The 26,010-nt window shown below is 48.0% G+C and overlaps 1 protein-coding gene and 1 long non-coding RNA gene across 4 annotated transcripts in view; one reads left to right on the top strand and one right to left on the bottom strand.

Annotated features, from left to right (window-relative positions):
- LOC112645377 (carcinoembryonic antigen-related cell adhesion molecule 1-like) overlaps positions 1-26,010 on the bottom strand; it is a 157,546-nt gene that overhangs the window by 76,891 nt on the left and 54,645 nt on the right. The window contains exon 1 of one of the 3 annotated variants that reach the window (XM_049094529.1): positions 23,132-23,391. The exons of the other annotated variants lie outside the window; for them this stretch is intronic. Within the exon in view, the coding sequence (XP_048950486.1) occupies positions 23,132-23,195 (64 nt within the window). The 5' untranslated portion in view covers positions 23,196-23,391. Of the gene's footprint in view, positions 1-23,131; positions 23,392-26,010 lie in introns of those variants that run through there. 3 annotated transcript variants of the gene reach the window in all.
- Positions 1-26,010, top strand: part of LOC112645384 (uncharacterized) — a 206,574-nt gene that overhangs the window by 148,921 nt on the left and 31,643 nt on the right. The gene's annotated exons all lie outside the window — the stretch shown is intronic.

The following is a 26,010-nucleotide window of genomic DNA, read 5'->3' as shown; positions in this document are numbered from 1 at the left end:
GCAGGTGTCTGTTACTGTCCCAGGGAGCCCGAGGGCATCCCCGCCCTCCTGGGGTCCTGCTCCAACTCCCTGGGAGCCCCTTTTCGTCCGCAAGATTGGTGCAGCTCTTGCTTCTCCCTGACGGGGCTCTCCTGTCCTGGGGACACTCGCCCCGGCCTCAGCCCGGCTCCTCGCGGGGCCCCGCCTCCTTGGAGGCGTTTTGTTTCTTTATTTCTCTTTTCCCGTCTTCCTACCTTGATAGAAGCGCGAACTCTTCTCACTGTAGCATTCCAGGCGTTCTCTCTTTAATTCTCAGGCCGAATTCATAGATTTTCAGGATAATTTGAAGGTTTTCTAGGTAATTTGGTGGGGACAGGTGATTTGGGGACCCTACTCTTCTGCCATCTTGCCCCTCCTCTCTATTCTTTTTTAAAGTAAATTCCTATGGGATCCCTAGGACACTGACCCAGCCAGGTGTCCCTGGGTAAATTTCTGCTAATTGCCATTCACACACACACACACACACACACACACACACACACAAAGGGTAAAAGAAGGGAAGATTTCTCTTTATTCAGATCTTCTTCACATGTCTCTGGTGAGTCAGGGGTAAGGAAACTTTCCCTGGGAACATATACTTCCTGGGAGATGCAGGTCTTTGTTTCAGGCAAGCCTGTGGATCTCCAGAGAACATGTGGTATCCAACCCTGGGTCCATGTCCCTGATTGTCCTCAAGGCTTAGAACTGGTTCTCTGGCACAGGCTGCAGCTTCTGACCCCACCTAGGGTCTGGGTGATAGGAAGGAGAAGTGCCATGAGGTAATTAGGAAGCCACTTCTGCTTTGTGGTTGATCTGGCAGTAAATGTTTTTCTCAGGGTGTTGTAATTCCTGTAAAACAAGAAGAGGCCTCTGAGCTCCTGTAACCTTCTGTGAACTTATCTGTGTGACTTTCAGGTTCTAGTCCCACCTGGCCGCTCTCTGGGACCTTGGCCATGAGGCATGTTTCTGCCTCAGGCCCCTTCTTCCCCCTACTACCCCCTGTTCCCCTTGCTCTTCTATTTTCTGAAACTGAGAGCACAGCCTAGGGCAGGCTTGGGCAAACCCACGGCCCCTTTGGGCTTCAGGGACCAGAACATTCAATTGCCCACACTCACCTGGTACATAGGAACTGCTGCTGTGGAGCTGGGCAGGGAGTCCTAACAGGAGAGAATGGGTGTTGGTAGCAGAGAGGAAGGGTCATTTCTCTACAGGAGTGACCAGTTCTGCCTCTTGAACAGCATTCTACAAATCTTTTGACCCATAACCCTCTCCCAGACCACTCCCCACTGTACTCCCTGCACCATTCCTGTTAGCCCAGGACCCCTGGGGCCCACCCAGCCCATGGCTGGAATCCAGGGTTCAACTTTGGCTATCTCAGGGGAATAAGAAATCTCAGGCCGGGGGCGGAGGGGTGCTGGATCCTGCCTCAGAAGAGGTACATTCCTGGCCAGAATGGGACTTGCCTTGTCCGGGCTAGTCTAGGGGAGGCAGTGTATGCAAATGAAGCTAAATTGTTTGCTGGTCCTACCTTAAGCTGAGACAACCTGGATCCCAGTGAAAAGAGTAGGAGAAGGAGTGAACTTACCGGGTATGTGCACCTGCTGGCTGCACCATGGCCTGGGGGCAGAGATAGAGGTCAGCACCCAGAGTTGTAAAGAAGCTTGGGCCTACCATCCCAGGCAGGGACAGGTCCTGAGCTCTCAGGGTCCAGGGAAGAAGAAGCACCTCCCAGGGAGAGACCCATGGGCCATTTAGAGCACAGTGAATGCCAGGTTATGACCCATGATCCAAACTCCAGAAGTCAGGGAATATGGACAGTGGAGTTCGCCTGTGCTGAAGCCCCAGAGAAAGGGTCAGAAACCCCATGGGGTGACTCCAGGAGTGGACACTGTGGGGCGGGACTATAGAGCTCCTAGACATGCCTGGGCTGAAGAGATACTCACCGGGGGTGGATGCTGGGCTCCGGAGTTCTTTGAGATCACGACAGGCACTGACCCTAAGAAAGATCAGGCTTAAGTGTGAGGGTTGCAGGGCGAGGTCACAGTTTTGTTGTTATAGTTGGGGATAAGGAGGAGAGTCAATCAGGCATGAGTTACAGAAACCCTCTCTCCACCACTGTTGTTTAGCAGGGCAAGGGCCCAGGAGAGGGGATAAGGAAAGGCATTGGAGCAAGTCTGTCCTGGCCCAGATACGAAGCCTTAGAGGTTGATGGTATCTAGGAGAACGTGTTCTGAAAAGTGATGGACCACCCAGGAAAGATATAAAACATGAGAATTTGAATTTGTAGAAGGGGCAAGGCTGCAGCATCATGTTCAGGACATGTTGGGAACCCTGGGGATGCTGGATCCCTGAATGTGGGGCCCCTGCTGTGTAATTCCCTTGCCCCCTAAGGCCAGGAGATGCTGTATGTGACAATGACCCATCCTCTATCTCCATCTTCCTGGAAGAGGCATAAAGTACATCCCAGGACCTTCCCTAGGTGATCCCAGGTTCTCTGGTCTCACACAAGTGAGCGTGATGTTGTCATGGTTCCTGCATCTGCAATTTGGGGTGACCATCCCACGTGCCCTGTCAGGTTCTTCCACTCTGCTGTGTGAGCTTCCCCAGGACCTCCCTTACATCCTGAGGCTGCAAATCCCCCCCACAGGACTCGTGGACTTAAATAAACCATGAGAAATGCCCTTTATTGAGCCCTTACTCCTGTCAGCACTGCTGTAGATTTGCCAAGTGAACCAGGACCACCATGAGGAGCTGTTCCCCAATTGTGTCTAATTTACAACCAACTAGGGGATCCCTGGGTGGCGCAGCGGTTTGGCGCCTGCCTTTGGCCCGGGGCGCGATCCTGGAGACCCGGGATCAAATCCCACATCGGGCTCCCGGTGCATGGAGCCTGCTTCTCCCTCTGCCTGTGTCTCTGCCTCTCTCTCTCTCTCTGTGACTATCATAAATAAATAAATAAATAAATATTTAAAAAAAAATTTACAACCAACTAGGCTGTGAAGGAAGCATCCAGGACTGCAGCTGGTGAGGAAGGAGCCAGATGGAATGAGAGGGACAATCCAGGGGGCAGTTGGGAGCCCTGGAGGAGCCACCGGAATCCTAGGTCAGGACTGGCTCTCCCTCCTGCCTGGAAGTCAGCTGTGGGACAGGATCAGCTGTGAGAAATGCCATCATACCTTCCACTCCTTGTGTGGAGCAGGAGACACCCCAGGGCAGCCACGAGTGCTAGTCCGAGCAGAACCCCGAGTGCAATGCCAATGATGGACCCCAAACGGAGGCCTGTGCTGTTTCTTTTGTCTGAAATATGTAAAAAGGGAAGGGAAGGTGTATGAGTAAAATCTGGGGATACCACGAGGGGCCAAGAAGGAAGGGCCTGCTTATGGAGGAAGTCAAGGCCACTGAGGTCTGGGTGGTTGTCACCAGAGTCCTCACTCCCAGACTGCTGCATCATATCTCTTTTCAGATGAAACCATGAAATTTCTCTAATTCTCATGTTGTCCCCCACCAGTACCACCATTCTGTTCATCTTCCTATCACAAAATGCTTCTCCCCTGTGTCTTCCCTTTCATTCTCATTGATGCTCCTACAGGGAGACCCTTATCTGTCCACTCAACACTGATTAAAGGGAATAACATTAGCTGATGACTTCTGAGGGCAGTTCTGTGTAAAGCACTTTGGATATACTTTATATTTAATCTCATCTTCTTCTCTGCTCTTGAGGGTGTAATCCCCACTGTGCAAAATGAGCGTCTAAGTGTGAAAGGGCTTAACTAAATCAGTGAAGGTCACAGACCTGTAATGTGAGAAGACAACAGTGAATCCCAATTCCACGTGATATTACAGCTAGTAACAAAAAGGTTAATGACAAAAAACATAATAGCTGCTAAATTTGATTGAGTCCAAATTTGTGTATGAAGCTGTCTCAGGATTTCATCTCATGAGCTCATATTAACAACCCTCACAACAGCCTTAAGATCCAGCTGTTGTTTCCACTTTTATAGATGAGAACACTCAGGCTCAGGAGCTTGAGTGTCTTTCCCAAGGTCCAACAGCTGGTACATATCAGAACCAAAAGGCTACAAGATTATTCTTAGTCTGGTTATCTTATCCACAAAGTCCTACAGGCCTACACTTCCTGCAGGTCTTTATCCATCCCATGCCAGGAAAATATACAGGAAGGAAAGTGGAGGAGTTGAAGGTCACTCATAGCTCACAGTCACTCTGAGGGGATCACTTTAGCTGGAACTAACCAGGTTGGAGACCTCACACTGGTAATTCCCAGCAGCCTCCCTCCTGACAGGCCTTATGGGCAGGGTACTGTTGACCCGAGACAGCTCTATCCACTCTATGAGCTTTAGATTCTGCCCACTGAAGAACCACTGGATGGAACCCCAGTGTTATTTGTGGACCAGATCAGGACCACAGAGTCTTTCTGTTCTATGGCATTGGCATTATGTTCTATGTCTATGGCATTTCTGGCCTAGAGAGAGGGCTGGTTCACTGGATCTGTGGAGAAACAGAGGTAATGGAAGGAGCATGAGCCTGGAGCTTAGGCCTATGCTCTTTCCTCTGAGATCTTGGCCAACCTAAGGCCACAGTGAGCTATGTAATAGTGACTCGGGGAATGGCTCTGCTATCTGCAGAAGGATGAGTGTCTTTGTTCAACTGTTGAATGTAAGGAGAGGGCTATGCCTCCCCATCTGGCCCTCACATTGCCTCATTCACGTGTCTGCTCCGACTGGACAGCTCTGTAGTATCAGCAGCAGGAACATCTCCTATATCCATGTGTCCATAATCCTCATAATCGGGTGGCATTTCCCCCCCCATGGATTCGTTTCTTCAATTTTTGTGACTTTAAAAGTCAAGCCTCTTTCCTTACATACCTTTCATGGGGGAGGAAGACTCATAACCCTTCCCTCTCTGTGTCCAAGGCAGCTTTATGGAAAATAGGGAAGGCAATTTACTAAGGAATGAGACAGGCTTCATAGCCTAGGATTCAAAACGTTTTCAATCTACAGGATTTCTCACTCTGAAGCTTTTCACTTCCAGATCTGTGGATTGACTCTCATGGCGAAAACCTCCTGTAGAGAAGTGGTTTACTGTATACAGAATACTAGCACCATTAGGAATACAAGAAACTACCACATCATAATAAAGATATATATGTAGGGATCCCTGGGTGGCGCAGTGGTTTAGCGCCTGCCTTTTGCCCAGGGCCCGATCCTGGAGACCCGGGATCGAGTCCCACGTCGAGCTCCCGGTGCATGGAGCCTGCTTCTCCCTCTGCCTGGGTCTCTGCCTCTCTCTCTCTCTCTCACTGTGTACCTATCATGAATAAATAAAATAAAATAAATTAAATTAAAAAATATATATATGAAATGCCCGTAGCTAGCATCATACTCTATGATGAAACACTGAAAATGTTTCTTCTAGATTACATAGAAGATACATATACCATTTAAACAAGGTGTAATCAACAGAGTTCAGAAATCCAAGTCAAAATAATTAGAAGGAAAAAACAGAATGCAACCAATTGGAAAGAAATAAGTACAATTATGTCTGTTTGCAGATGATATGAGATTATATGTCCAAAGACATAAAGATCCCCCTGAAAACTGTCAAACTCATAAATAATTTCAATAAATTTGCAAGATACAAAATCAACATACAAAATCTCTCTGTTGTTAGCATTAACAACAAACTACCCCCAAAAGAAATTAAAAGAAATGTCTGTTCATGTGTTCTTTACATTTCTTAACTGGATTCTTTGGTTTTTGGTTGTTGAGTTTGAAAAGTTCTTTATATATCTTGGATATTAGCCCTTTATCTGAAGTGCTATTTGCCAATACCTTCTCCCATTCTGTAGGGACTTTGTTGGGTTTTGTCAACTGTTTGCTGTGCAAAGCTTTGTATCTCAATGAAGTCCCAATAGTTCCTTTTTGTTTTTGTTTCCATTACCTCTAGAGATGCGTCTAGCAGAAAGTTCTGTGGCCAAGGTCAAAGAGGTTGCTGCCTGTGTTCTCCTCTAGGAATTTGATGGATTCCTGTCTCATGATTAGGTCTTTGATCCATTTTAAGTTTATCTTGGTATATGGTATAAGATAATGGTCCAGTTTCAATTTTTCTATATATGACTTTCAAATTTTCCAAACACCATTCCTTGAGGAGACTGTCTTTTTTCCATTGGATATTCACAAACAGACATTTCTCCAAAGAATCCATACAAATAGCCAACAGAGACATGAAAAAAAATGCTCCACATCACTTGGAATCATGGAAATACAAGTAAAACCACAATGAGATATCACCTCACGGCCATCAGAATGGTCACATTAACAAGTCAGGAAACAGCAAATGTTGGTGAGGGTGCAGAGAAAGGGGAAGACTCAAACACTGTTTGTGGGGATGCAGGCTGGTACAGCCACTCTGGAAAGTAGCATGGAGATTCCTCAAGAAGTTAAATATAGAGATACCTCATGACCCACCAATGCACTACTAGTTATTTCCCCGAAGGACACTAATGTTGTGATCTGAAGGGACCTGCACTCCAATGTTTACAGCAATAATATACAGAGTAGCCCAACTGTGGAAAGAGCCCAGATATCCATTGGTAGATGAATGCATAAAGAAGGTATTGGAAAATAGCATACAGGGATCCCTGGGTGGCGCAGCGGTTTGGCGCCTGCCTTTGACCCAGGGCGCGATCCTGGAGACCCGGGATCGAATCCCACATCGGGCTCCCGGTGCATGGAGCCTGCTTCTCCCTCTGCCTGTGTCTCTGCCTCTCTCTCTCTCACTGTGTGCCTATCATAAATAAATTAAAAAAAAAAAAGGAAAATAGCATACATATATATATATTCATATATATGAATAAAAAGTTATATATATGTATATATGCAGGATGAAATATTACCGAGCCATCAGAGGGATGAAATTTTAACATTTATATCAATGGAGATGGAACTGGGGAGTATTATACTGAGCAAAATGAATCAATCAAATACAGACAATTATCATATAGTTTTACTTATGAAGAAATCCAGACACACACACACACACACATACACACACACACACACACACAAAACAAATATTGTTATGGTTCCACTTATACAAGGTACTTAGAATAATCACAGTCATAAGCGAGAGCAGGCAGGGTGGTGGTTACTACGCTTAGGGGCAGGAGTGTTTAATGGATGGTGGTGATGGTTGCACAAAAATACAAATACATCTCCCTGGGAAGATAACTCTACCAATGATGAGCAAATGATAGAAGGCTCAGAGGGCAGGAGAGCAGAATAGAATCAGAGACCATTTCAGTAAACAGAATGGGAGTGTGGTGAAGACCTAAGTCTCTGAATCAAATACACTTAGTTTCTAATCCTAGGTCTGGCTTTTACTGTGTGACCTTACACAAGATTCCTTTCTTCCTCGATAACCATTTTTTTTGTGTGGTAAAATATACGTAAGGTTTATCCTTTTAACCATTTTAGGTATACAGTTCAGTAGTATTACTATAACACAGGACAAGGTGTCATTTACCTTCCACATCCAGCCTGACAGGGTCACTTTTGCGAAACCTGACCGGATTGAAGACCTCACACTCATATTTCCCAGCATCCTCCTTCCTGACAGGGTCTATGGTGAGGGTGCTGTTGTCCTGGGACAGCTTCTTCCTATCCGTGAGCATTAGAATCTGGCCATTGAAGAGCCACTGGATAGAGACCCCAGTGTTACTTGAGGAGCAGGTCAGGACCACAGAGTCATCTTCTGTGACTGTGGTGTTGCTGGCAGTGAGAAGGGGTTGGGACATTGACTCTGTGGAGAAACAGAGGAGGTGACAGCATGAGAGTGGGCCTGGGGTCTGGTGACCCAGCGAGCTCTGTCAAGGTGCCCCTGAGGATGGCCCTGCCTCCTGCACAAGGTTGAGTGTCTGTGTTCAGGTGGCAGTCTGTCAGGACAGGGCTGTCCCTCTAACACTGGCCCTCTGTCACGTGTCTGCTCTGCCTGGATATCTCTGTATCATCAGCACCAGGAACCTTCTAAATCTCCATGTGCAGCATCCTCAACATCAGGGGGAATTTTATAGCCACTGGCTTCCTGGGAATATTTTCTGAGCTTTCTGAAAAGATCAGGCCCTCTCTCTAGTATGGTAGCTTTACATAGAAAGGGAAGGCATTTATTTCTCTTTCGTGAAATAATTAATTAGAAAATGAGAACAGCCCAGCCAGTCTTTCTGAGCCTAGGTTTCGAGAAGCTCCAATCTAAAGGGATTCCCAATCTGAATAAGACTTTTACTTTCTGCCTGTGGATTGACTATTACAGGGAGAACCTCTTTAGAGTAGTGGTCACAGTTTTCACAGAAGGCTGGTACTCTTAGCTGTGGGCATAAATATGTACTTTGGCACTGCTCCTTCTGTGCCATGAAGGGATGTCATGGGGGCATCTACCTATATTGCAGTTGGGCACCATTATGCAGTGTTCTCTCAGTGGGGGATCAAATGTGCTGGGATCATACAGTGTTAGAGAACTGGGAGACTGCAGAGTCAGGACACAGTAGAGGGGCTGCGTCAGGGCTCTCTCTTTCCCGTTTCCCAGTGGCCTCACTGGATGGAGGCTCTGGTACAACTGGAGACACAGTTTGGCCAGATTACAGACAGGGGTGAATGGGAGGGTGGCATCCAGGTTGTTTAGTGGTTAAGTGTCTGCCTTTGACTCAGGTCATGATCTCAGGGTCTGAGGAAGTCTGGGGAACCACTGGGAAGAAAGAGTTTCACCAGGAGGAGGATATGAGTCAGGAGTAAAAGACACGAAATGAGCCCATCATCCTTTGGGGACTGCAAACCTGCCCCTACTGCCTTTGACTCCCTGGATGAGTCACGTCGAGAGTAGATCAAGGGACCACATGACCCTGTCATGTGTGTTCCACTTGTTAGTGTCATGGAGGGAAAGAGCCCTGGATGAGGGCACAGTGAAAGCTCATTCTCCTGGTGACCTGGGCAAGCTGGCTCCTCACGGAACCTAGCAGACACTGCTGCTCTGATTTCTGTGTCCTCCAGGCAATAGCCTGGGAGGGTGGGCCTGGTCACAGGGCTTAGCAGAAGAATCCAGGGAAGGCTTAAGGGTTGAGGGAGCTGCACAGAGCAGGACTAGTCCCAGCTGAAGAGGAGGAGGAGGAGGAGGAGGAAGATGAAGGACATGGAAGGAGCAGGGAGCCAGAAATGTCCCAGGCTGTGAGCAGGGCAGGTGACAAGTGACTTCAAAGCCTCCAGGCAGAAAGAGACCACAACTGACCCGGGGCAGGGCCAAGGCAGCCCTGCAAAGCCTCCCATGGTGGAGCAACAACACAGGCATCAGGAGACTCTTCTCTGGGAGTGGCCTGAGGGGCTGGTGGTCAGAGGGACAGAACATGGCTCTCAGCCCCTGAATGGACAGGGAACAGGTATGGCCAGGACCTCCTATGACTCTGCACCCAGGGTCCAGATTTGAAGAGATTGGGAATCATTCATTCATTCCTTTTCTCCTTCATGAAAGAGCAATTGAGATGTTGGGCCCTGTGCGAGCTCAGGGTACATGGTCAGGAGAGGGCGGAGTCCTTTCCCTTACACGCCCGTGGGATCACACCAACACATCGGGAAACAGTGAGTCCTGGTCCAGTGCAGGAGCTGTGGATCGGCCACTGAGGGGAGGCTTGGGCATTCCCCGCACTGACTCTGATCGTTGATGAAGGTAATTTAGTTCTTGAGTAAAACCATGAATTCTCCATTTGCTCTCCCTTCCCAGACCAGAAAACCTGCCTTGAGCTGTGGATCCCTAAGAAGAAAGATCTGATACACCAGCTGGTCTCAGGGTCCCTAGATGCCTAATAAGGTCCCTTGGTGGAGGAGGAGGAGATGGGGCCGCAGCTGCGGACAGACCCTGTGGGATTGTGATCTGCCTGCTGCTCTGGTGTGTGTGACTCTGATTCAATGTCTGCATCGCCCTCTGCCTCCATTTCCCCTCAATCAAAATCAAGTAAAGGAGAAAAAATGTGTGGGAAATATCAGAGAGGGAGACAGAACATGAGAGACTTCTAACTCTGGGAAACGAACCAGTGGTGGTGGAAAGGGAGGTGGGCAGGGGGTGGGGGTGACTGGGTGACAGGCATTGAGGGGGGCACTTGATGGGATGAGCGGAGGGTGTTATGCTATATGTCAGCAAATTGAACTCCAATAAAAAAAAGTAAATGGCCTTCGATTAGCTGTGTTCTCTGTAATTAACCTGAAATCTTTCACAATTACATGACCTAAGGCTGGCTATAGAGGAGCTGCCCAAATAAACATCTGTTATTTGCCTCTGTGAGTGACGGTTCCCTGGGCCTGATCCCAAGTGCAGCAGTTACTGCCAGAATCATCTTCTCTCCTCTTCCTCCCTGAGGGTGCTGTCCTTCCTCTGGGGTCTCCTGTCCTCCAGGGTGTTCAGACCGTGTCTCAGAGACCTTGCCTATCTCTTCTCCAAAGAAGCCATACAAATAGCCAACAGAGACATGAAAAAAAAAATGTTACACATCACTTGGCCTCATGGAAATACAAATAAAACCACAATGACATATCACCTCATGGCAGTCAGAATGGTTAAATGAACAAGTCAGGAAACAGCAAATGTTGGTGAGGGTGCAGAGAAAGGGGAAGACTCTTTTGTGGGGATGCAGGCTGCTACAGCCACTCTGGAAAATAGTATGGAGATTGCTAAAGAAATTAAGGATAGAACTACCTGATGATTCACCAATGCACTACTAGGTATTTCCCTGAAGGACACTAATGCTGTGATCTGAAGGGTCACCTGCATTCCAATGTTTATAGCATCAATATACAGAGTAGCCCAACTGTGGAAAGAGACCAGATGTCCATTGGCAGATGAATGCATAAAGAAGGTATTGGCAAATAGTGTGTGTGTATATATATATATTTATATATATGTATATATGCACGATGAAATATTACCTAGCCATGAAAGGGATGAAATTTTAACATTTATATCAATGGAGATGGAACTGGAGAGTATTATGCTGAGCAAAATGAATCAATCAAAGACAGACAATTATCATATGGTTTTACTTATATGTGGAACATGACAAACAAGACAGAGGATCATAGAGGAAGGGAGGGAAAAATAAAATAAGATGAAATGAGACAGAGACAAACCATAAGAGACTGCACTATAGGAAACAAACAGGGTTGTAGGGGAAATAGGTGGGGGATAGGGTAGCAGGGTGATAGGTATTAAGGAGGGCACGTAATGTAAAACACTGGGTATTATATTCAACTGACAGATTACTGAACTCTACATCTGAAACTAATGGCACATTATACAGTAATTAATTAAATTTAAATAAGTTTAAAAAGCAAATTAAGAAAAACAATTCCATTTACAATAACGTCAAAAAAGATAAAATACTTAGGAATTAAGTTGAGACGCCTGGATGGCTCAGCTGTTGAGCATCTCCCTTCAGCTCAGGGCATGATCTAGGGATCTAGGGATGGAGTCCCATGTTGGGCTCCTTGTGGGAGCCTGCATCTCCCTCTGCCTGTGTCTCTGCTCCTCTCTCTCACTCTCTCTCTCTCTCTCTCTCTCTCTCTCTCTCTGTGTGTGTGTGTCTCATGAATAAATAAATATCTTTCTTAAAAAGCAATTGAGTTAATGAGTCAATAGACTATATGTGGAAATCTATAAAACATTGCTGACAAAAATTACAAAGCACACAAATCAATGGAATGGAATCCCATGTTCATGGATGATGAAACTTAATATTGTTAAGACGACAATGCTACCAAAGAAGATCTATAGATTCAATGTAATCCCTATCAAAATTTTTAAAGATTTTATTTTTTAAAAGATTTTATTTATTTGAGAGAGAGAAAACAAGAGAAGGAAGAGGGGCAAAGGGAGATGTACAAGCAAACTCGCCACTTAGTAGGGAGCCCAACTTGGGGCTCAAAGACAGGACCAATGTATTATGACCTGAGTTAAATACAGATGCTTAGCTGACTCTGCCACCCAGGATCCCTGTATATTTTATATTTATTTTTCAGTAATCTCTCCACCCAACAGGGAGCTCAAACCTACAACCCCTAGGTTTGAGATCCCCCCCTAGATCAAGAGTCCCATACTCCACCAACTGAGCCAGCCAGAAGCATCCCTATCAAATTCTTAAGGAAATATTTTACAGAAATAGGAATATCCAAAATTTCACATGGAATCTCAGGGACCTCTAACACCAAAAATTATTTTGAAAAAGAATGAAGTTAGAGGACTCCTACTTCCTGGCTGCAAAGTTACAGTAACCAATATAATGGGGATGTGGTATGAAGACAGACATAGAGACCAAAGGAACAGAATTGGCCCCCCAGATAGAAACCTGGACACTTGTGGCCCAATGATTTTCAATAAGGATATCATGACCATTCAATGGAGAAAAAACTGTATTCAACAAATGGTGTTGGGACCACTGGATATCCATGGATATTGACATATTCCAGTGTACAGAAATCTTGCTATGATAGCAAAACAAGGGTTTCAACCTGATGCCTTTGAGGAGGGCAACAAGTTTATTCTTACAGTGGGATGCTAGCCAGCAGACAATATAAAGGAGACTCACATATGACAATAAGGATACATGTGAGGCACCTAGGTGGCTCAATGGTTGAGTGTCTGCCTTTGTCTCAGGTCCTGATCCTGGGGTCCTGGGATCTTTTTTTTTTTTTTTTGAAGATTTTATTTATTTGTGAGAGACACACACAGGGAAAGACATAGGCAGAGAGAGAAGCAGGCTCCATGTGGGGAGCCCAATATGGGACTCGATCCCAGGAACCCAGGATTTTGAGCTGAGCCAAAGCAGATGCTCAATCACTAAGCCACCCAGGCATCCCTAAAGAAATAAAATCCTAAAAAACAATCAATAAAATAAACAACAGGAAAAAATCTTGAAAAGATATTTCTCCAAAAATGTACAGTGGCCCATAAGCTTCTGAGGAAATGCTCAACAGCACAAATCATTACAGAAAGCAAATCACAGATTTCCTTAAGGGAGAAATTTGGGCGGAGGACTCTGGGGTCCTTGAAACCTTCATCCCTTCCAAGAGGAAGCTCTGGCTGTGACCAATACAAAGTAATGTTGGTGGGTGAGGTTCATTTCGTTCCCAAACAGCCTGTTTCACCCTCCTGTGGCAGGTCATGAGGTCCCTGAGTTCCTAAGGAGACCCTAATGGAGAAGAGCCTTGAAGCTCCAGGGATTATCAGGACTTGAGGTGCCAAGGTGGGAGAGAAAGGATTGGGCAGGGATGGAAAGATGAGTTAGGAGGCAACTGTGTTTGAGGGGGCAGATCAAGGATTCAAAACAGCCAAAAGTCTAAGATGTGACATGAAAAAAAGAATGAAAAAGAAAAAAGGAAATGAAGAAAGTAAAAGAAGAAAAGGGAGCGCCCGGGTAGCTCAATACCTAGAGCATGAAACTCTTGTCTCAGGATGGTGGGCTCAGACTCCACATAGAGTTTACTTTAAAAAAAATAAAAATTGAGGTTCCTGGATAGCTCAGTTGTTGAAGCATCCAAGTCTTGATCTCAGATTAGGTCTTGATCTCAGGCTTGTCTATTCAAGCCCCGTGTTGGATGTTATGCTTGCATAGAGCCGATTTAAAATACCTTTTTAAATAAAAAATAAAATAGAATACAGATACAAATTAAAGAAAAAAAAGAATGAGGACAGGGGATGATAGGGAGGGAGACACCTTAGATGAGCAGGTTGGGAAGTTTCTGAGTCTGGTGTTCTGTGTGGTCTTTGAAGCTCCTTTATGTTTAAGAAAACCTTTGCCTTTTCTGATGTTAAATGGATTAGTGCCTAGAGGTATAGCGTCTAGTTGGCATTGCAGAGGAGAGAGGAGGAGAGTCACTCATGGCATTAACAGACGGTTGGGACAAGGAGAGCACATGTGCAAAGGTGACATTTCTCCCACTCTCAGGCACCAGGACAGGCATCAAGGGAACCTCTCAGAGTGGGTAGAGGCTCAGAGTCCTGGAAAGGTACCAGAGAATTGCTTCTTGGAATATCAACCATGATAGATGGCTGATCCAGATGGTGCTTTGGAGCCAGCACTCATTCTGGACTCCAGAGTACCCTTGGGGTTCACATAAAGACAGTATTTCTTCCCACAGTCATGACCCTCATGCAGTCCTGGGCAACAGTAGCCATGCTGGACTTGTTGAGTGGAGCTTCCCTTTGTCTAGGAGTGTGTGCAGCTTGGGTGTACGAAGCCCCGGCATCCCCAGCTACTGGTAGCCTGAGACACCTTCCTTGCAGGGGCTGCCCTCCCAAATACATGTGCACAGGGATGAAAGCACGTGATGCAGAGGAAGACATAGACATGGCCAACACGGACATGAGAAAATGCTCTGCACCACTTGCCATCAGGGAAATACAAATCAAAACCACAATGAGATACCACCTCACACCAGTGAGAATGGGGGAAATTAACAAGGCAGGAAACCACAAATGTTGGAGAGGATGTGGAGAAAAGGGAACCCTCTTGCACTGTTGGTGGGAATGGGAACTGGTGCAGCCACTCTGGAAAACTGTGTGGAGGTTCCTCAAAGAGTTAAAAATAGACCTGCCCTACGACCAGCAATTGCACTGTTGGGGACTTACCCCAAAGATGCAGATGCAATGAAACACCGGGACACCTGCACCCTGATGTTTCTAGTGGCAATGTCCACAATAACCAAACTGTGGAAGGAGCCTCGGTGTCCATCGAAAGATGAATGGATAAAGAAGATGTGGTTTATGTATACAATGGAATATTACTCAGCCGTTGGAAACGACAAATACCCATCATTTGCTTCAACGTGGATGGAACTGGAGGGTATTATGCTGAGTGAAATAAGTCAATCGGAGAAAGACAAACATTATATGGTCTCATTCATTTGGGGAATATAAATAATAGTGAAAGGGAATAGAAGGGAAGGGAGAAGAAATGGGTAGGAAATATCAGAAAGGGAGACAGAACATGAAGACTCCTAACTCTGGGAAACGAACTAGGGGTGGTGGAAGGGGAGGAGGGCAGGGAGTGGGGGTGAATGGGTGATGGGCACTGAGGGGGGCACTTGACGGGATGAGCACTGGGTGTTATTCTGTATGTTGGCAAATTGCACACCAATAAAAAATAAATTTATTATTAAAAACAAAGAAAGCAGGTGATGAATCTGAAGTCCCAGAGGAAGGGCCCTGGCTCAAGAGACACCATGGAGGGTAAAGGTGTAGGAGGAAAAGGCATCATTCAAAATGACAATGGCAGTTTTCAGGGAGACAATGATCCTGAGATTGCAGTCTTCATGACCTCACCACACAAGAAAAATAAATGGGATATACTCCAAAGAATGAAAAAACCTGGAGACCCACCTTCCGTACTCACATCCACCTGTCCTCAAACCTGAGCAGCCAAGGCACCTGAAGTCTGGGGACCCATCATGCAGGGGTTTGGGTGCCACAGGAGGGGTACTGTTTCTTATTCGATGTGCCATCAGAAGACTCTTATGAGATTGTGTATTTGTTGATGGATTGATTTGTATTCCAAAAGTGACATGATCTATTTTACATGATGATATTCTAGTGATATCACTCCTCTTGCTGGATGGAAAAGGCCCCGAGAGTGAAGACAGTGGAACCTGAGGGCAGCAGGCAAAGAGTGACCCCAGAGATTTCATACCCTGCTCTCCAGAGACTGTGAATATGTGACTGTATATGGCAACAGGGAATTAAGGTTGTAAATTGGCCAGCCTGTAGGAGGGAACTTATCTTGGGGGATACTTATGGATATGTATGTGTCAGGCTTCTGATCTACCAAACTCTAGGATTCAGCAACTGTGTTGCTTTAAGCCCCTAAGGTGGTGCTACTTTGTTACAGCAACAGTAGGAACTGAACCCATAAAAGACCAATTAGACCCAACCAGGTCCACATAGAAAACGGCGATTTGGACTGTGATCTTAGTGATGAAGAAAGTTTTGGAGAAAAAAAAGAGAAAGTTTTGGAGAAATATGAAAGATGTTGGGGCAGGTGGGAGACACGCAGAGTCTCTGGTGACAGATTCCACATGGGGCAGGTGGGACCAAGATTCAGTAGTGACTCTCATGATTCTCGTTGCAGCAGCCACGTAACAGGAAAGACCTTTCTTTTTTATTTTTATTTTTTAAGATTTTATTTATTTATTCATGAGAGACCCAGAGAGAGACAGAGAGAGACAGAGAGAGAGAGAGAGAGAGAGAGGCAGAGATACAGGCAGAGGGAGAAGCAAGCCCCATGCAGGGAAACTGATGTGGGACTTGATCCCGGGACTCCAGAATTTCGCCCTGGGCCGAAGGCAGGTGCTAAACCGCTGAGCTACCCAGATATCCCCAGGAAAGACCTTTAATAGAAGGAGCTGTGTGCAGGCTGAGGCTGAGTGAAAACCAGAGGTGAACATTTGAATTATGTGTGAATTAAGGTGGATGAGAGGGGATGCGGGGACTGGTTCAGCTTGGTCTCAGCTTATGTGAGAGGTGGAGGGGCAAGTAAAAGAAATGAAAGACATCAAAATTAGAGAGAAGAAAAAAAAATTAGAGAGAAGAAAATGATCTTTGTTCACAAATGACATGAACTCACACACAGGAAACACTAAAGGGTCCACATAAAATATGTCTTAACTAATAAATGCAGCAAAGTTGTAAGATATGAAATTGATATGCAAAAATCAGTTGTATTTCTACACACTAACAATGAATAGTCTGAGGAGTAAATTACGAAAATTCTATTTACCACAGCATCAAGAAGAATAAAATACTTAGCAACTAATTTAACCAAGGAGGTGAAAGACTTACACACTGAAAACTACAAAGCATTGCTGAAAGAATTTAAAGACCTAAATAAATGGAAAAACATTCCATGTTCATGGGCTGGAATACTTAATATTGTAAGGATGACTGTACTACACAAAGTGATCTGCAGATTCAATACAATCTTGATCAAAACCCAAGACTCTTTTTTTTTTTTTGCAGAAATAGAGTAATCTATCCTAAAATTCATATGGAATTTCAAGGGACCTCAAAATATCCAAAACAATCTTAAGAAAGAACAAAGGTGAAGGACTCATCTTTCCTGATTTCAAAACTTACCGCTAAGCTACAGTAACCAAAACAGTGTAGTACTCGCATGAAGACAAACAAATAGACGAATATCATAGAGATTCCAGAAATAACCCTTACATACACGGTCAAACCATTTATGACAGGGGTGCCAAGACCATTCACATTGGGGAAAAGTCAGTCTTTCCAGCAAATGGGTGTTGGGAAATCAATATGTGCATGCAAAGGAACTGAACCCTTACTTAACACCAAAGACAAAAAATTAACTAAAAGTAGATCACAGACTTACATGTAAGAGTTAGAATAATACAAACTCTTAGAAAAAATACAGTGCGAAGCTTCATGACTTTGAATTTGGCAATATTTTCGTGGATATGAAAGTAAAAGCACAGGTAACAAAAGATAAATTGGGTTTCAATTTAAATTAAAAACTTTTGTACATCAAAGGACACTATCAACAACAAAAAAAGACAACCCACAGAGTGGAATGAAATATTTCAATTCATATATCCCACAGGGGTTTAGTATCCATAATAGAGAACTACATCTCAACAACAAAAAATCTAATCAGAAATAGGCAGAGGACTTGAACAGACACATCTCCAAAAAAGACATCCAGATAGCCAAGAGCCACATGAAAAGATGCTCTACGTCATTCATCATCAGGGAAATGAAGATGAAAACCTTCATAAGATATCAACTCGTGTCCATTAGCATGACTATTATTAAAATAAAAAATTCAAAACAGAAAACAAGTGTTGGTGAGGATGTGGAGCTGGAAGTTCCCTGCCTCTCCTGTTCGGAATGTAAAACGGTGCAATCAATGTGGAAATGGTTTAGCAGTTCATCAAAAAATGAACAAAGAATTATCATTTGATTCAGCATCTCCACTTCTGAGTCTCTAATCTAAAGTACTGAAAGCTGGGGTTTCAATAGATATTTGTACACCCATGTTTCTAGCAGCATTATTCACAAGAGCCAAATGGTAGAAAAAACCCAAAAGTTCATAAACAGACAAATGATACACAAAGTGTGATACACATACATGAGGGAATATTATTCAGTCTTAAAATGGAACAGAATTCTGATGGGCACCACACCATGGATGAACCCTGAAGACCTTATGCTAAGTGAAGAAATCCAGACACCGACACACACAAAACAAATATTCTTATGGTTCCACTTATTCAAGGTACTTAGAATAATCACAGTCATAAGAGACAGCGGGCAGGGTGGTGGTTACTGGGTTTAGGGGCAGGAGTGTTTAATGGATGGTGGTGATGGTTGCACAAAAATACAAATATACTACAGAACTGTATACCTAAAATGGTTAAAATGATAAAACTTATGTATATTTTACCACACAAAAAATGGTAGTTGAGGAAGAAAGGAATCTTGTGTAAGGTCACACAATAAAAGCCAGACCTAGGATCAGAAACTAAGTGTATATGATTCAGAGACTCAGGTCTTCACCACACTCCCATTTTGTTTACTGAAATGGTCTCTGGTTCTATTCTGCTCTCCTGCCCTCTGGGCCTTCTATCATTTGCACATCACTGGTAGAGTTATCTTCCCAGGGAGATGTAACACAGGACAAGGTGTCATTTACCTTCCACATCCAGCCTGACAGGGTCACTTTTGTGGAAACTGACCGGATTGGAGACCTCACACTCGTATTTCCCGGCATCCTCCTTCCTGACAGGGTCTATGGTGAGGGTGCTGTTGTCCTGGGACAGCTTCTTCCTATCCGTGAGCATTAGAATCTGGCCATTGAAGAGCCACTGGATAGAGATCCCGGTGTTACTTGAGGAGCAGGTCAGGAGCACAGAGTCATCTTCTGTGACTGTGGTGTTGCTGGCAGTGAGAAGGGGTTGGGACACTGGCTCTCTGGAGAAACAGAGGAGGTGACAGCATGAGAGTGGGCCTGGGGCCCAGGGACCCAGGGAGCTCTGTCAAGGTGCCCCTGAGGATGGCCCTGCCTCCTGCACAAGGTTGAGTGTCTGTTCAGGTGGCAGTCTGTCAGGACAGGGCTGTCCCTCTAACACTGGTCCTCTGTCACGTGTCTGCTCTTCCTGGATATCTCTGTAGCGTCAGCACCAGGAACCTTCTAAATCTCCATGTGCAGCATCCTCAACATCAGGGGGAATTTTATAGCCACTGGCTTCCTGGGAACATTTCCTGAGCTTTCTGAAAAGATCAGGCCCTCTCTCTAGTATGGTAGCTTTACATAGAAAGGGAAGGCATTTATTTCTCTTTTGTGAAACAATTAATTAGAAAATGAGAACAGCCCAGCCAGTCTTTCTGAGCTTAGGTTTGGAGAAGCTCCAATCTAAAGGGTTTCTCAGTCTGAATAAGACTTTTACTTTCTGCCTGTGGATTGACTATTACAGGGAGAACCTCTTTAGAGTAGTGGTCACAGTTTTCACAGAAGGCTGGTACTCTTAGCTGTGGGCATAAATATGTACTTTGGCACTGCTCCTTCTGTGCCATGAAGGGACGTCATGGGGGCATCTACCTATATTGCAGTGGGCACCATTATGCAGTGTTCTCTCAGTGGGGGATCAAATGTGCTGGGGTCACACAGTGTGAGAGAACTGGGAGACTGCAGAGTCAGGACACAGTAGAGGGGCTGCGTCAGGGCTCTCTCTTTCCCATTTCCCTGTGGCCTCACTGCATGGAGGCTCTGGTACAACTGGAGACACAGTTTGGCCAGATTACAGACAGGGGTGACTAAAGGGGGGGGCATCCAGGTTATTTAGTGGTTAAGTGTCTGCCTTTGGCTCAGGTCATGGTCCCAGGGTCCTGAGATGGAGTCCTGCATTAAGCTCCCTGCTCATGTTCTCTCTCTCTCTCTCCCCCCTAAAAAATAAATAAATAAATAAATAAATAAATAAACAAACAAATAAATAAATAAATAAAATGTTTTTAGAGCAGGTGGTGACTGGAAGAGGCTCTGCTCTGAATTCTGTGTCCTCCAGGCAATAGCCTGGGAAGGTGGGCCTGGTCACTCAGGTTACCGGAAGAATCCAGAGAAGGCTGAAGGGTAGAGGGACCTGTGCAGAGCATGACTAGTCCCAGCTGAAGAGGAGGAGGAGGAAGGTGAAGGACATGGAAGGAGCAGGGAGCCAGAAATGTCCCAGGCTGTGAGCAGGGGGGGTTACAAGTGACTTCAAAGACTCCAGGCAGGAAGAACCCACAGCTGACCCAGGGGCAGGGGCCAGGGCAGCCCTGCAAATCCTCCCATGGTGTAGCAACACCACAGGCATCAGGAGACTCTTCTCTGGGAGTGGCCTCAGGGGCTGGTGGTCAAAGGGACAGAACATGGCTCTCAGTCCCTGAATGGACAGGCAACAGGTGTGGTCAGGACCTCCTAGGACTCTGAATCCAGGGTCCAGATCTGAAGAGATTGAGAATCATTCATTCATTCCTTTCCTCCTTCATGAAAGAGCAATTGAGATGTTGGGCCCTGTGCGGGTTCAGGGTACATGGTCAGGAGGAGAGGGCGGAGTCCTTTCCCTTACACGCCCCTGGGATCACACCAACACATCAGGAAACAGTGAGTCCAGGTCCAGTGCAGGAGCTGTGGATCGGCCACTGAGGGGAGGCCTGGGCATTCCCCGCACTGACTCTGATCGTTGATGAAGGTAATTTAGTTCTTGAGTAAAACCATGAATTCTCCATTTGCTCTCCCTTCCCAGACCAGAAAACCTGCCTTGAGCTGTGGATCCCTAAGAAGAAAGGTCTGATCCACCAGCTGGTCTCAGGGTCCAAGATGCCTAATAAGGCCCCCTGGGTGGAGGAGGAGGAGATGGGGCCGAGGCTGCAGACAGTCCCTGTGGGATTGTGATCTGCCTGCTGCTCTGGTGTGTGTGACTCTGATCCAATGTCTGCAACACTTTTTGCCTCAGTTTTCCCCAAATCAAAATTAAGTAAATGGCTTTCGATTTCGTGTGTTCTCTGTAATTAACCTAAATCTTTCACAATTACCTGACCTAAGGCTGGCTATAGAGGAGCTGCCCAATAAACATCTGTTATTTGCCTCTGTCAGAGACAGTTCCCTGGGCCAGATCCCAAGTGCAGGAGTTACTGCCAGGAGCATCTTCTCTCCTCTTCCTTCCTGGGGGTGCTGACCTTCCTCTGGGGTCTCCTGTCCTTCATGGTGTTCACCACTGTCTCAGGAACCTTGCCTATCTCTGCTCTCCACCCCACCTCTCAGGTGAGGGACCAGGCTCTGGCCCTCCCCAGATTTTGAGCCCTAGCGGGTGACTCGCTCAGGAACCTCAGGACTCAGGCACCAGGAGATCATTGCTCCCAGTCAGCCCTGCCAGGAAGTCAAAACCCAAACCTAGCACAGACTCCCCTAGCTTGGTCACAGGAGTCAGAAGCCATGAAACAAAGTCTAGGGAGCGGCTTTCTGGCCTGAGCTTCTATGTGAGGATCCCAGGGGACCCCTCAGGCCTGGTGCTAACTGAGCCCCACTCGGTCTTTCTCAGAGTCATGATCACAGACAGGGAGGAGCTCCAGGGGCTGGACTGAATCTGTCTCCCTTTGCTGAGTTACATCTGTCAGGCTTGTTCTCTTTGCAGGGAATGTCTGCTGGGTTGGAATCCAGGAGTCAAATTCTGATCTTTGGAAATGTGTCTCCACTGTGTGTCCTGCACTAAATGCTTGAACCACTACACGGACATAAAGCAGAGAGGGATGGAGGCCCAGTGCAGGCCTGTGAATCCTGTGTGTGTGAAGTAGAATTCCCCCCACCCGACACCAGAGGTGAGAGAGGAATTACTCACGGAATACTCGGAGCTGTCCACGTACTAGTGCAGTTTCATATTTTTGGTTTATGATTTGTAGGATGTAGGATCCAGTGTCGTTCAGGGTGATGTTCTGGAATAGCAGGGATCCGTTGGGGTATATTGTCTCTCTGCCGCTGTATGCAGGCCCCGGGGTAGTGACTTTGGTGTCTATTATATATAATAGAATTTTATGGGCAGGAAATACAGTTTCCCCTCTGAACCAGGTAAGGCCTCCTGTATCCCCAGGCAGATTGAGGACCCGCAGAAGAGCTTCCTTCCCTTCAGCAGCATTGGGAGGCACGGACTCCACAGTGACTTGGGCAGTGGTGGGCGGGTTCCAGAAGGCTAAGAGTGAGACTAGGAGGGAAGAGAGGGGACGGATCAGTGTTTGGACCTATGTGTTGGGATAGAGAGCTGGGGCCCTGGACATGGAGTAGGTCCTCAACCCCCAGCTTCTTGGTGTGGGTGTATGAACATGCACACATACCTGGATTTCTGTGTATGTCTCCTGCTGGTTAAAGTCAGTGGAATGATTATGCTAATTCCTGGCCTCTGAAGGTAATTTCCTCTGTTTTGAATGCTCTCCCTCAGATGTCTGTGGCTTGGACTGCCCTCAGATACCTGCTCACACTCAGGGGTTCTTGGGAGAAGCCTGTCCTGACCACCTCCTTGACAACCTTCTGTCTTAATGTCCTGACCTTTCCCTGCTCTGTTCCCTTCAGGGGGCTTGTCCTTACCTGACATGACTTTCTAGATGTCTCTGCGGGTCTGTCTTCCTCCCAGAGAAGTGAGCTCAGGGAGCAGGGACTGGTCTGCTCTGTGCTGTCCCCCGGGGTGGCCCGGCTGCAAATACCAGGGCTGAGCGTCCCCAGGGCCCTCCGAGTCTGGCGCTTATCGGTCAGGACCCCAGGGTGGTGGCAAGGCCAGGGTTTAGGGTCCCTGGGTGTGGTTCCCGTCAGGTTGCAAAACTGAGTCCCCGGTGAGGAGGCCCTTGGGACCCAGCCCCTCACTCCCCACTTGCAGATCCCGAGGCCGCCCCGTCGCTGAGCCGGCTCCCCCGCCCCGCCCGCCGCCCCGTCCCCCGCGGAGCCCCGTCCGCCCCCCCAGGCCCCAGGCCCCAGGCCGCCGCTCCCCCGGTCCTCCCGCCCCTCCCAGGGGATCGGCCCCCTCACCGGCCAACAGGAGCTCCTGCCAGGGGCCGCGCCCTGCTCGGGGAGAGGCCGAGGGGGGCTCCATGGTGCCCGCTGCCCGCTCCGTCCGGCCGGGGTGAGAGCAGCTGCCGCCGCGCAGACGCTCGGGCCCCGCGGTCCGCCCCACAGCGCCGCGTCCTTCCCCCTCCGCGCGGGGCCGCCTCTGGGGGCGGGGCCGGGTCACGCGGGCCGGGCGGGGGCTCGCCGGCCCCCCCCTCCCCGACGGCAGGTCCCGGGGTTCCCTTCCTCTGTCCCCGTGGGGGTCCCCGCAGCTGCGCACACGGCCTGCTTGGCCCGAGCACGAGCCCGGGGCGTCGGGTCCGGGGCGCGCCCCGCAGCTGGGGGCGAGGTGCAGGGTCCGCGCCCCCACAGCCCTCCCTCCTGGCCCTGGGGCTTCCCCCTGCAGAGCGGGAGCCCGCGGCCGCCTCCAGAGCCTGTCCCGGGACGTCACCCCCACCGGGCCTGGGGATCACCTGGGGAACGTCATCAAGACTGCGGAGGCCCAGGTGACCCCTGGACAGGCTGCTTTAGCAGATGCGCAGCCAGGCTGAGACCCCGGGAGTGGCGCCGGGGCCGCCTCTGCTCTGCGCCCACGGAGGGAGGGTCCGCAGATCCTGTGGAAAAGCAGATCTGACTCGGCAGGTGTGGTGTGGACCCCGGAGCCTGCATCTAACCAGCTCCCAGGGGACGCGGATCCTCCTGGCTCCGGGGTGCAGGCTTTGAAGAGCCGGGCTGAGGGGGACCCGGCTCCCTGAGAGGGTGACCCTTGTCCCTTCCCTCAGTGGCCTGTGCTGTGTCCTGGCCTTGAGTCTGTGGGCACCACACACACAGCCCAGGGTCCCCAGATCCAGGGGATCGTTTCCCTTGGTAACAGAGAAGCCCAGCTGGGCAGGGTCTCCCCAGTGATCTCACCTGCTCTGGGGAGGATGGATTTCCTCCTGGCAGCAAGGTCACCGAGAGGACTCTGGGGGTGAGAAAGGGGCAGGCTTGGTGATGACTGGTGAGGATCCAGTGTCCATCCCTGGGTGTCACCTGCCTGGCATATGCTTCCAGGGACAGAGCCTCAGGACCAGGTGTCTCATTTCAGTCACGAGATAGGAAGGGGGTTTCCTCGTGTCCAGGGAAGAGAAGATGGTGGTGGCAGATTAGGTGGCTTGAGGTTCTCTGGTCCGCAGAGAAGGATTTGAGGAGCCCCTCCCTCTCAGAGTCAGTTGGCTGGACTGTGGCCCAGAGACTGTTCATGTGCTCCTGAGTGTGCCGGCAGCCTGTGTCCTCTGCCTGGGGAACACTCCTGTGGTCACACCAGCTCCCCCTGGCTGATGGAGTAAAGTGGGGGCTGTACAGGGACCCCTGATGGATCGGGATACTCCAAAGTATTTGTCAGGACACAACAGGCACGTGGGAAGGACCAGAGGGTCTGTTGCAGAAAGGATTGAAATCAGGCTCCTGCTCCAAGTCTTTAGCCAAAGCCAGCTTAGGGGTTTCTTTTCCTGGGTGTTGCCTGGATGTCCCCCTGTCACCTCCTGGAGGCACTGCCAGGGGCTGCACCCGGGATGCACCGGGCTCCAAAGGATGTGGGTGGCCCTGAGCCCTGGGCAGAGGTGAGGGCTGGTCAGCCCGGGGCCTGGTCCCTGTGGGTCCTAGACTGCCTGAGTCCATCCCAGGGCAGGGTGAGCCTGGGAGAGGACAGGCACTGTCCAGAAGATTCCTGAGCCTGTGTCAGGAGGATTATCCACCCAAGTTTGTGTTCCCTCAGAGGAGCTCTCTGTCCTCCAGATTTCAAGGCATGATCCTGTATGGACTTTTCAGAGTTTGGAAGAAACACACAATGGGGGTCTGGACACCACAACGCCCTCTCTCCTCATCACAGCCCAGGGGTGGGGGCACTGCTTTCAAGTCATCTGTGTCCCTGTCTGTCTTCTCTGCTCTGGGTGTCCCCACAGGAACCAGGACTGGAGCGGCTCCACCCAGACTCAGCTGAGGGATCCCAGGGCTGCCTCTGGAAAGGGGAGGAGACCCTCAGCCCCTTGGATACAAAGGCGGATCTTGGGTTCTCCTGTCCCTTCTGCAAGAAAATGTCCCCTGGTTCCCCAGGCCTCCATGGGTTGCTGAGAAATCTTCAGGGAGACACAGCAGGGGTCTCCACAGACCAGGGGCCCTCAGGATGAGGAGCCTGGGAGTCAGGAGGACTGTGCATGTGTGAGACTGAGGTGGGTCAGGGCCTGCTGGTCTGTGGGGCCCTGAGCAAGGCTGTTGGCAACAGAGCGGCTCTGCCGCCCTCTGCTGGACAAGGAGGGAAGGAGGGAAGACAGGGTCCAACCCTGCAGTTGGCTATTTTTAGAAATTTGTACTTTAAGTAATATTTCATTTATGTATATGTAATTTTAACAACGTTATTGAGATATAGTGGACATATAGGAAACTCACCAGGGATGCCTGGGAGTTCAAGTCTGCCTTTGGCTGAGGTGATGATCTCCTGGTTCTGGATGGAGCGCCACGTGGGACTCCCTGCTCAGTTAGGATTCTACCTCCTCTTTTACCCCTCCCTCTTGCTCCCGCTCTCTCTCCCGGTAAAGAAATAGGTTAAACTCAACCTATGTAAAGTACACAGTTTATTACGTTTTCCCATGTGCGTGCACCACAGACATCATTCCTACGTGAAAGTAGTGAATATGTCCCTTCCACTCAAAAATCTCCTCATGTCCTCTCTATTCTCTTCTTTTATTCCCTCTTAACCCTCCTTACCCATGTTCACATGAACCTTACATTTTATTGTTGTTATACATTTGTTTCAATTTTTAATTAAAAAAATTGAATTATATAATACGATTTGGCTCCTGAGTAAGTTCTTTACTTGGTGT

This window comes from Canis lupus, chromosome 1 (assembly GCF_003254725.2).
Source record: "Canis lupus dingo isolate Sandy chromosome 1, ASM325472v2, whole genome shotgun sequence".
Classification (NCBI taxonomy): domain Eukaryota; kingdom Metazoa; phylum Chordata; class Mammalia; order Carnivora; family Canidae; genus Canis; species Canis lupus.
Note: the sequence above shows the minus strand (reverse complement) of the source record. Positions and strands in the feature narration are given on the sequence as shown.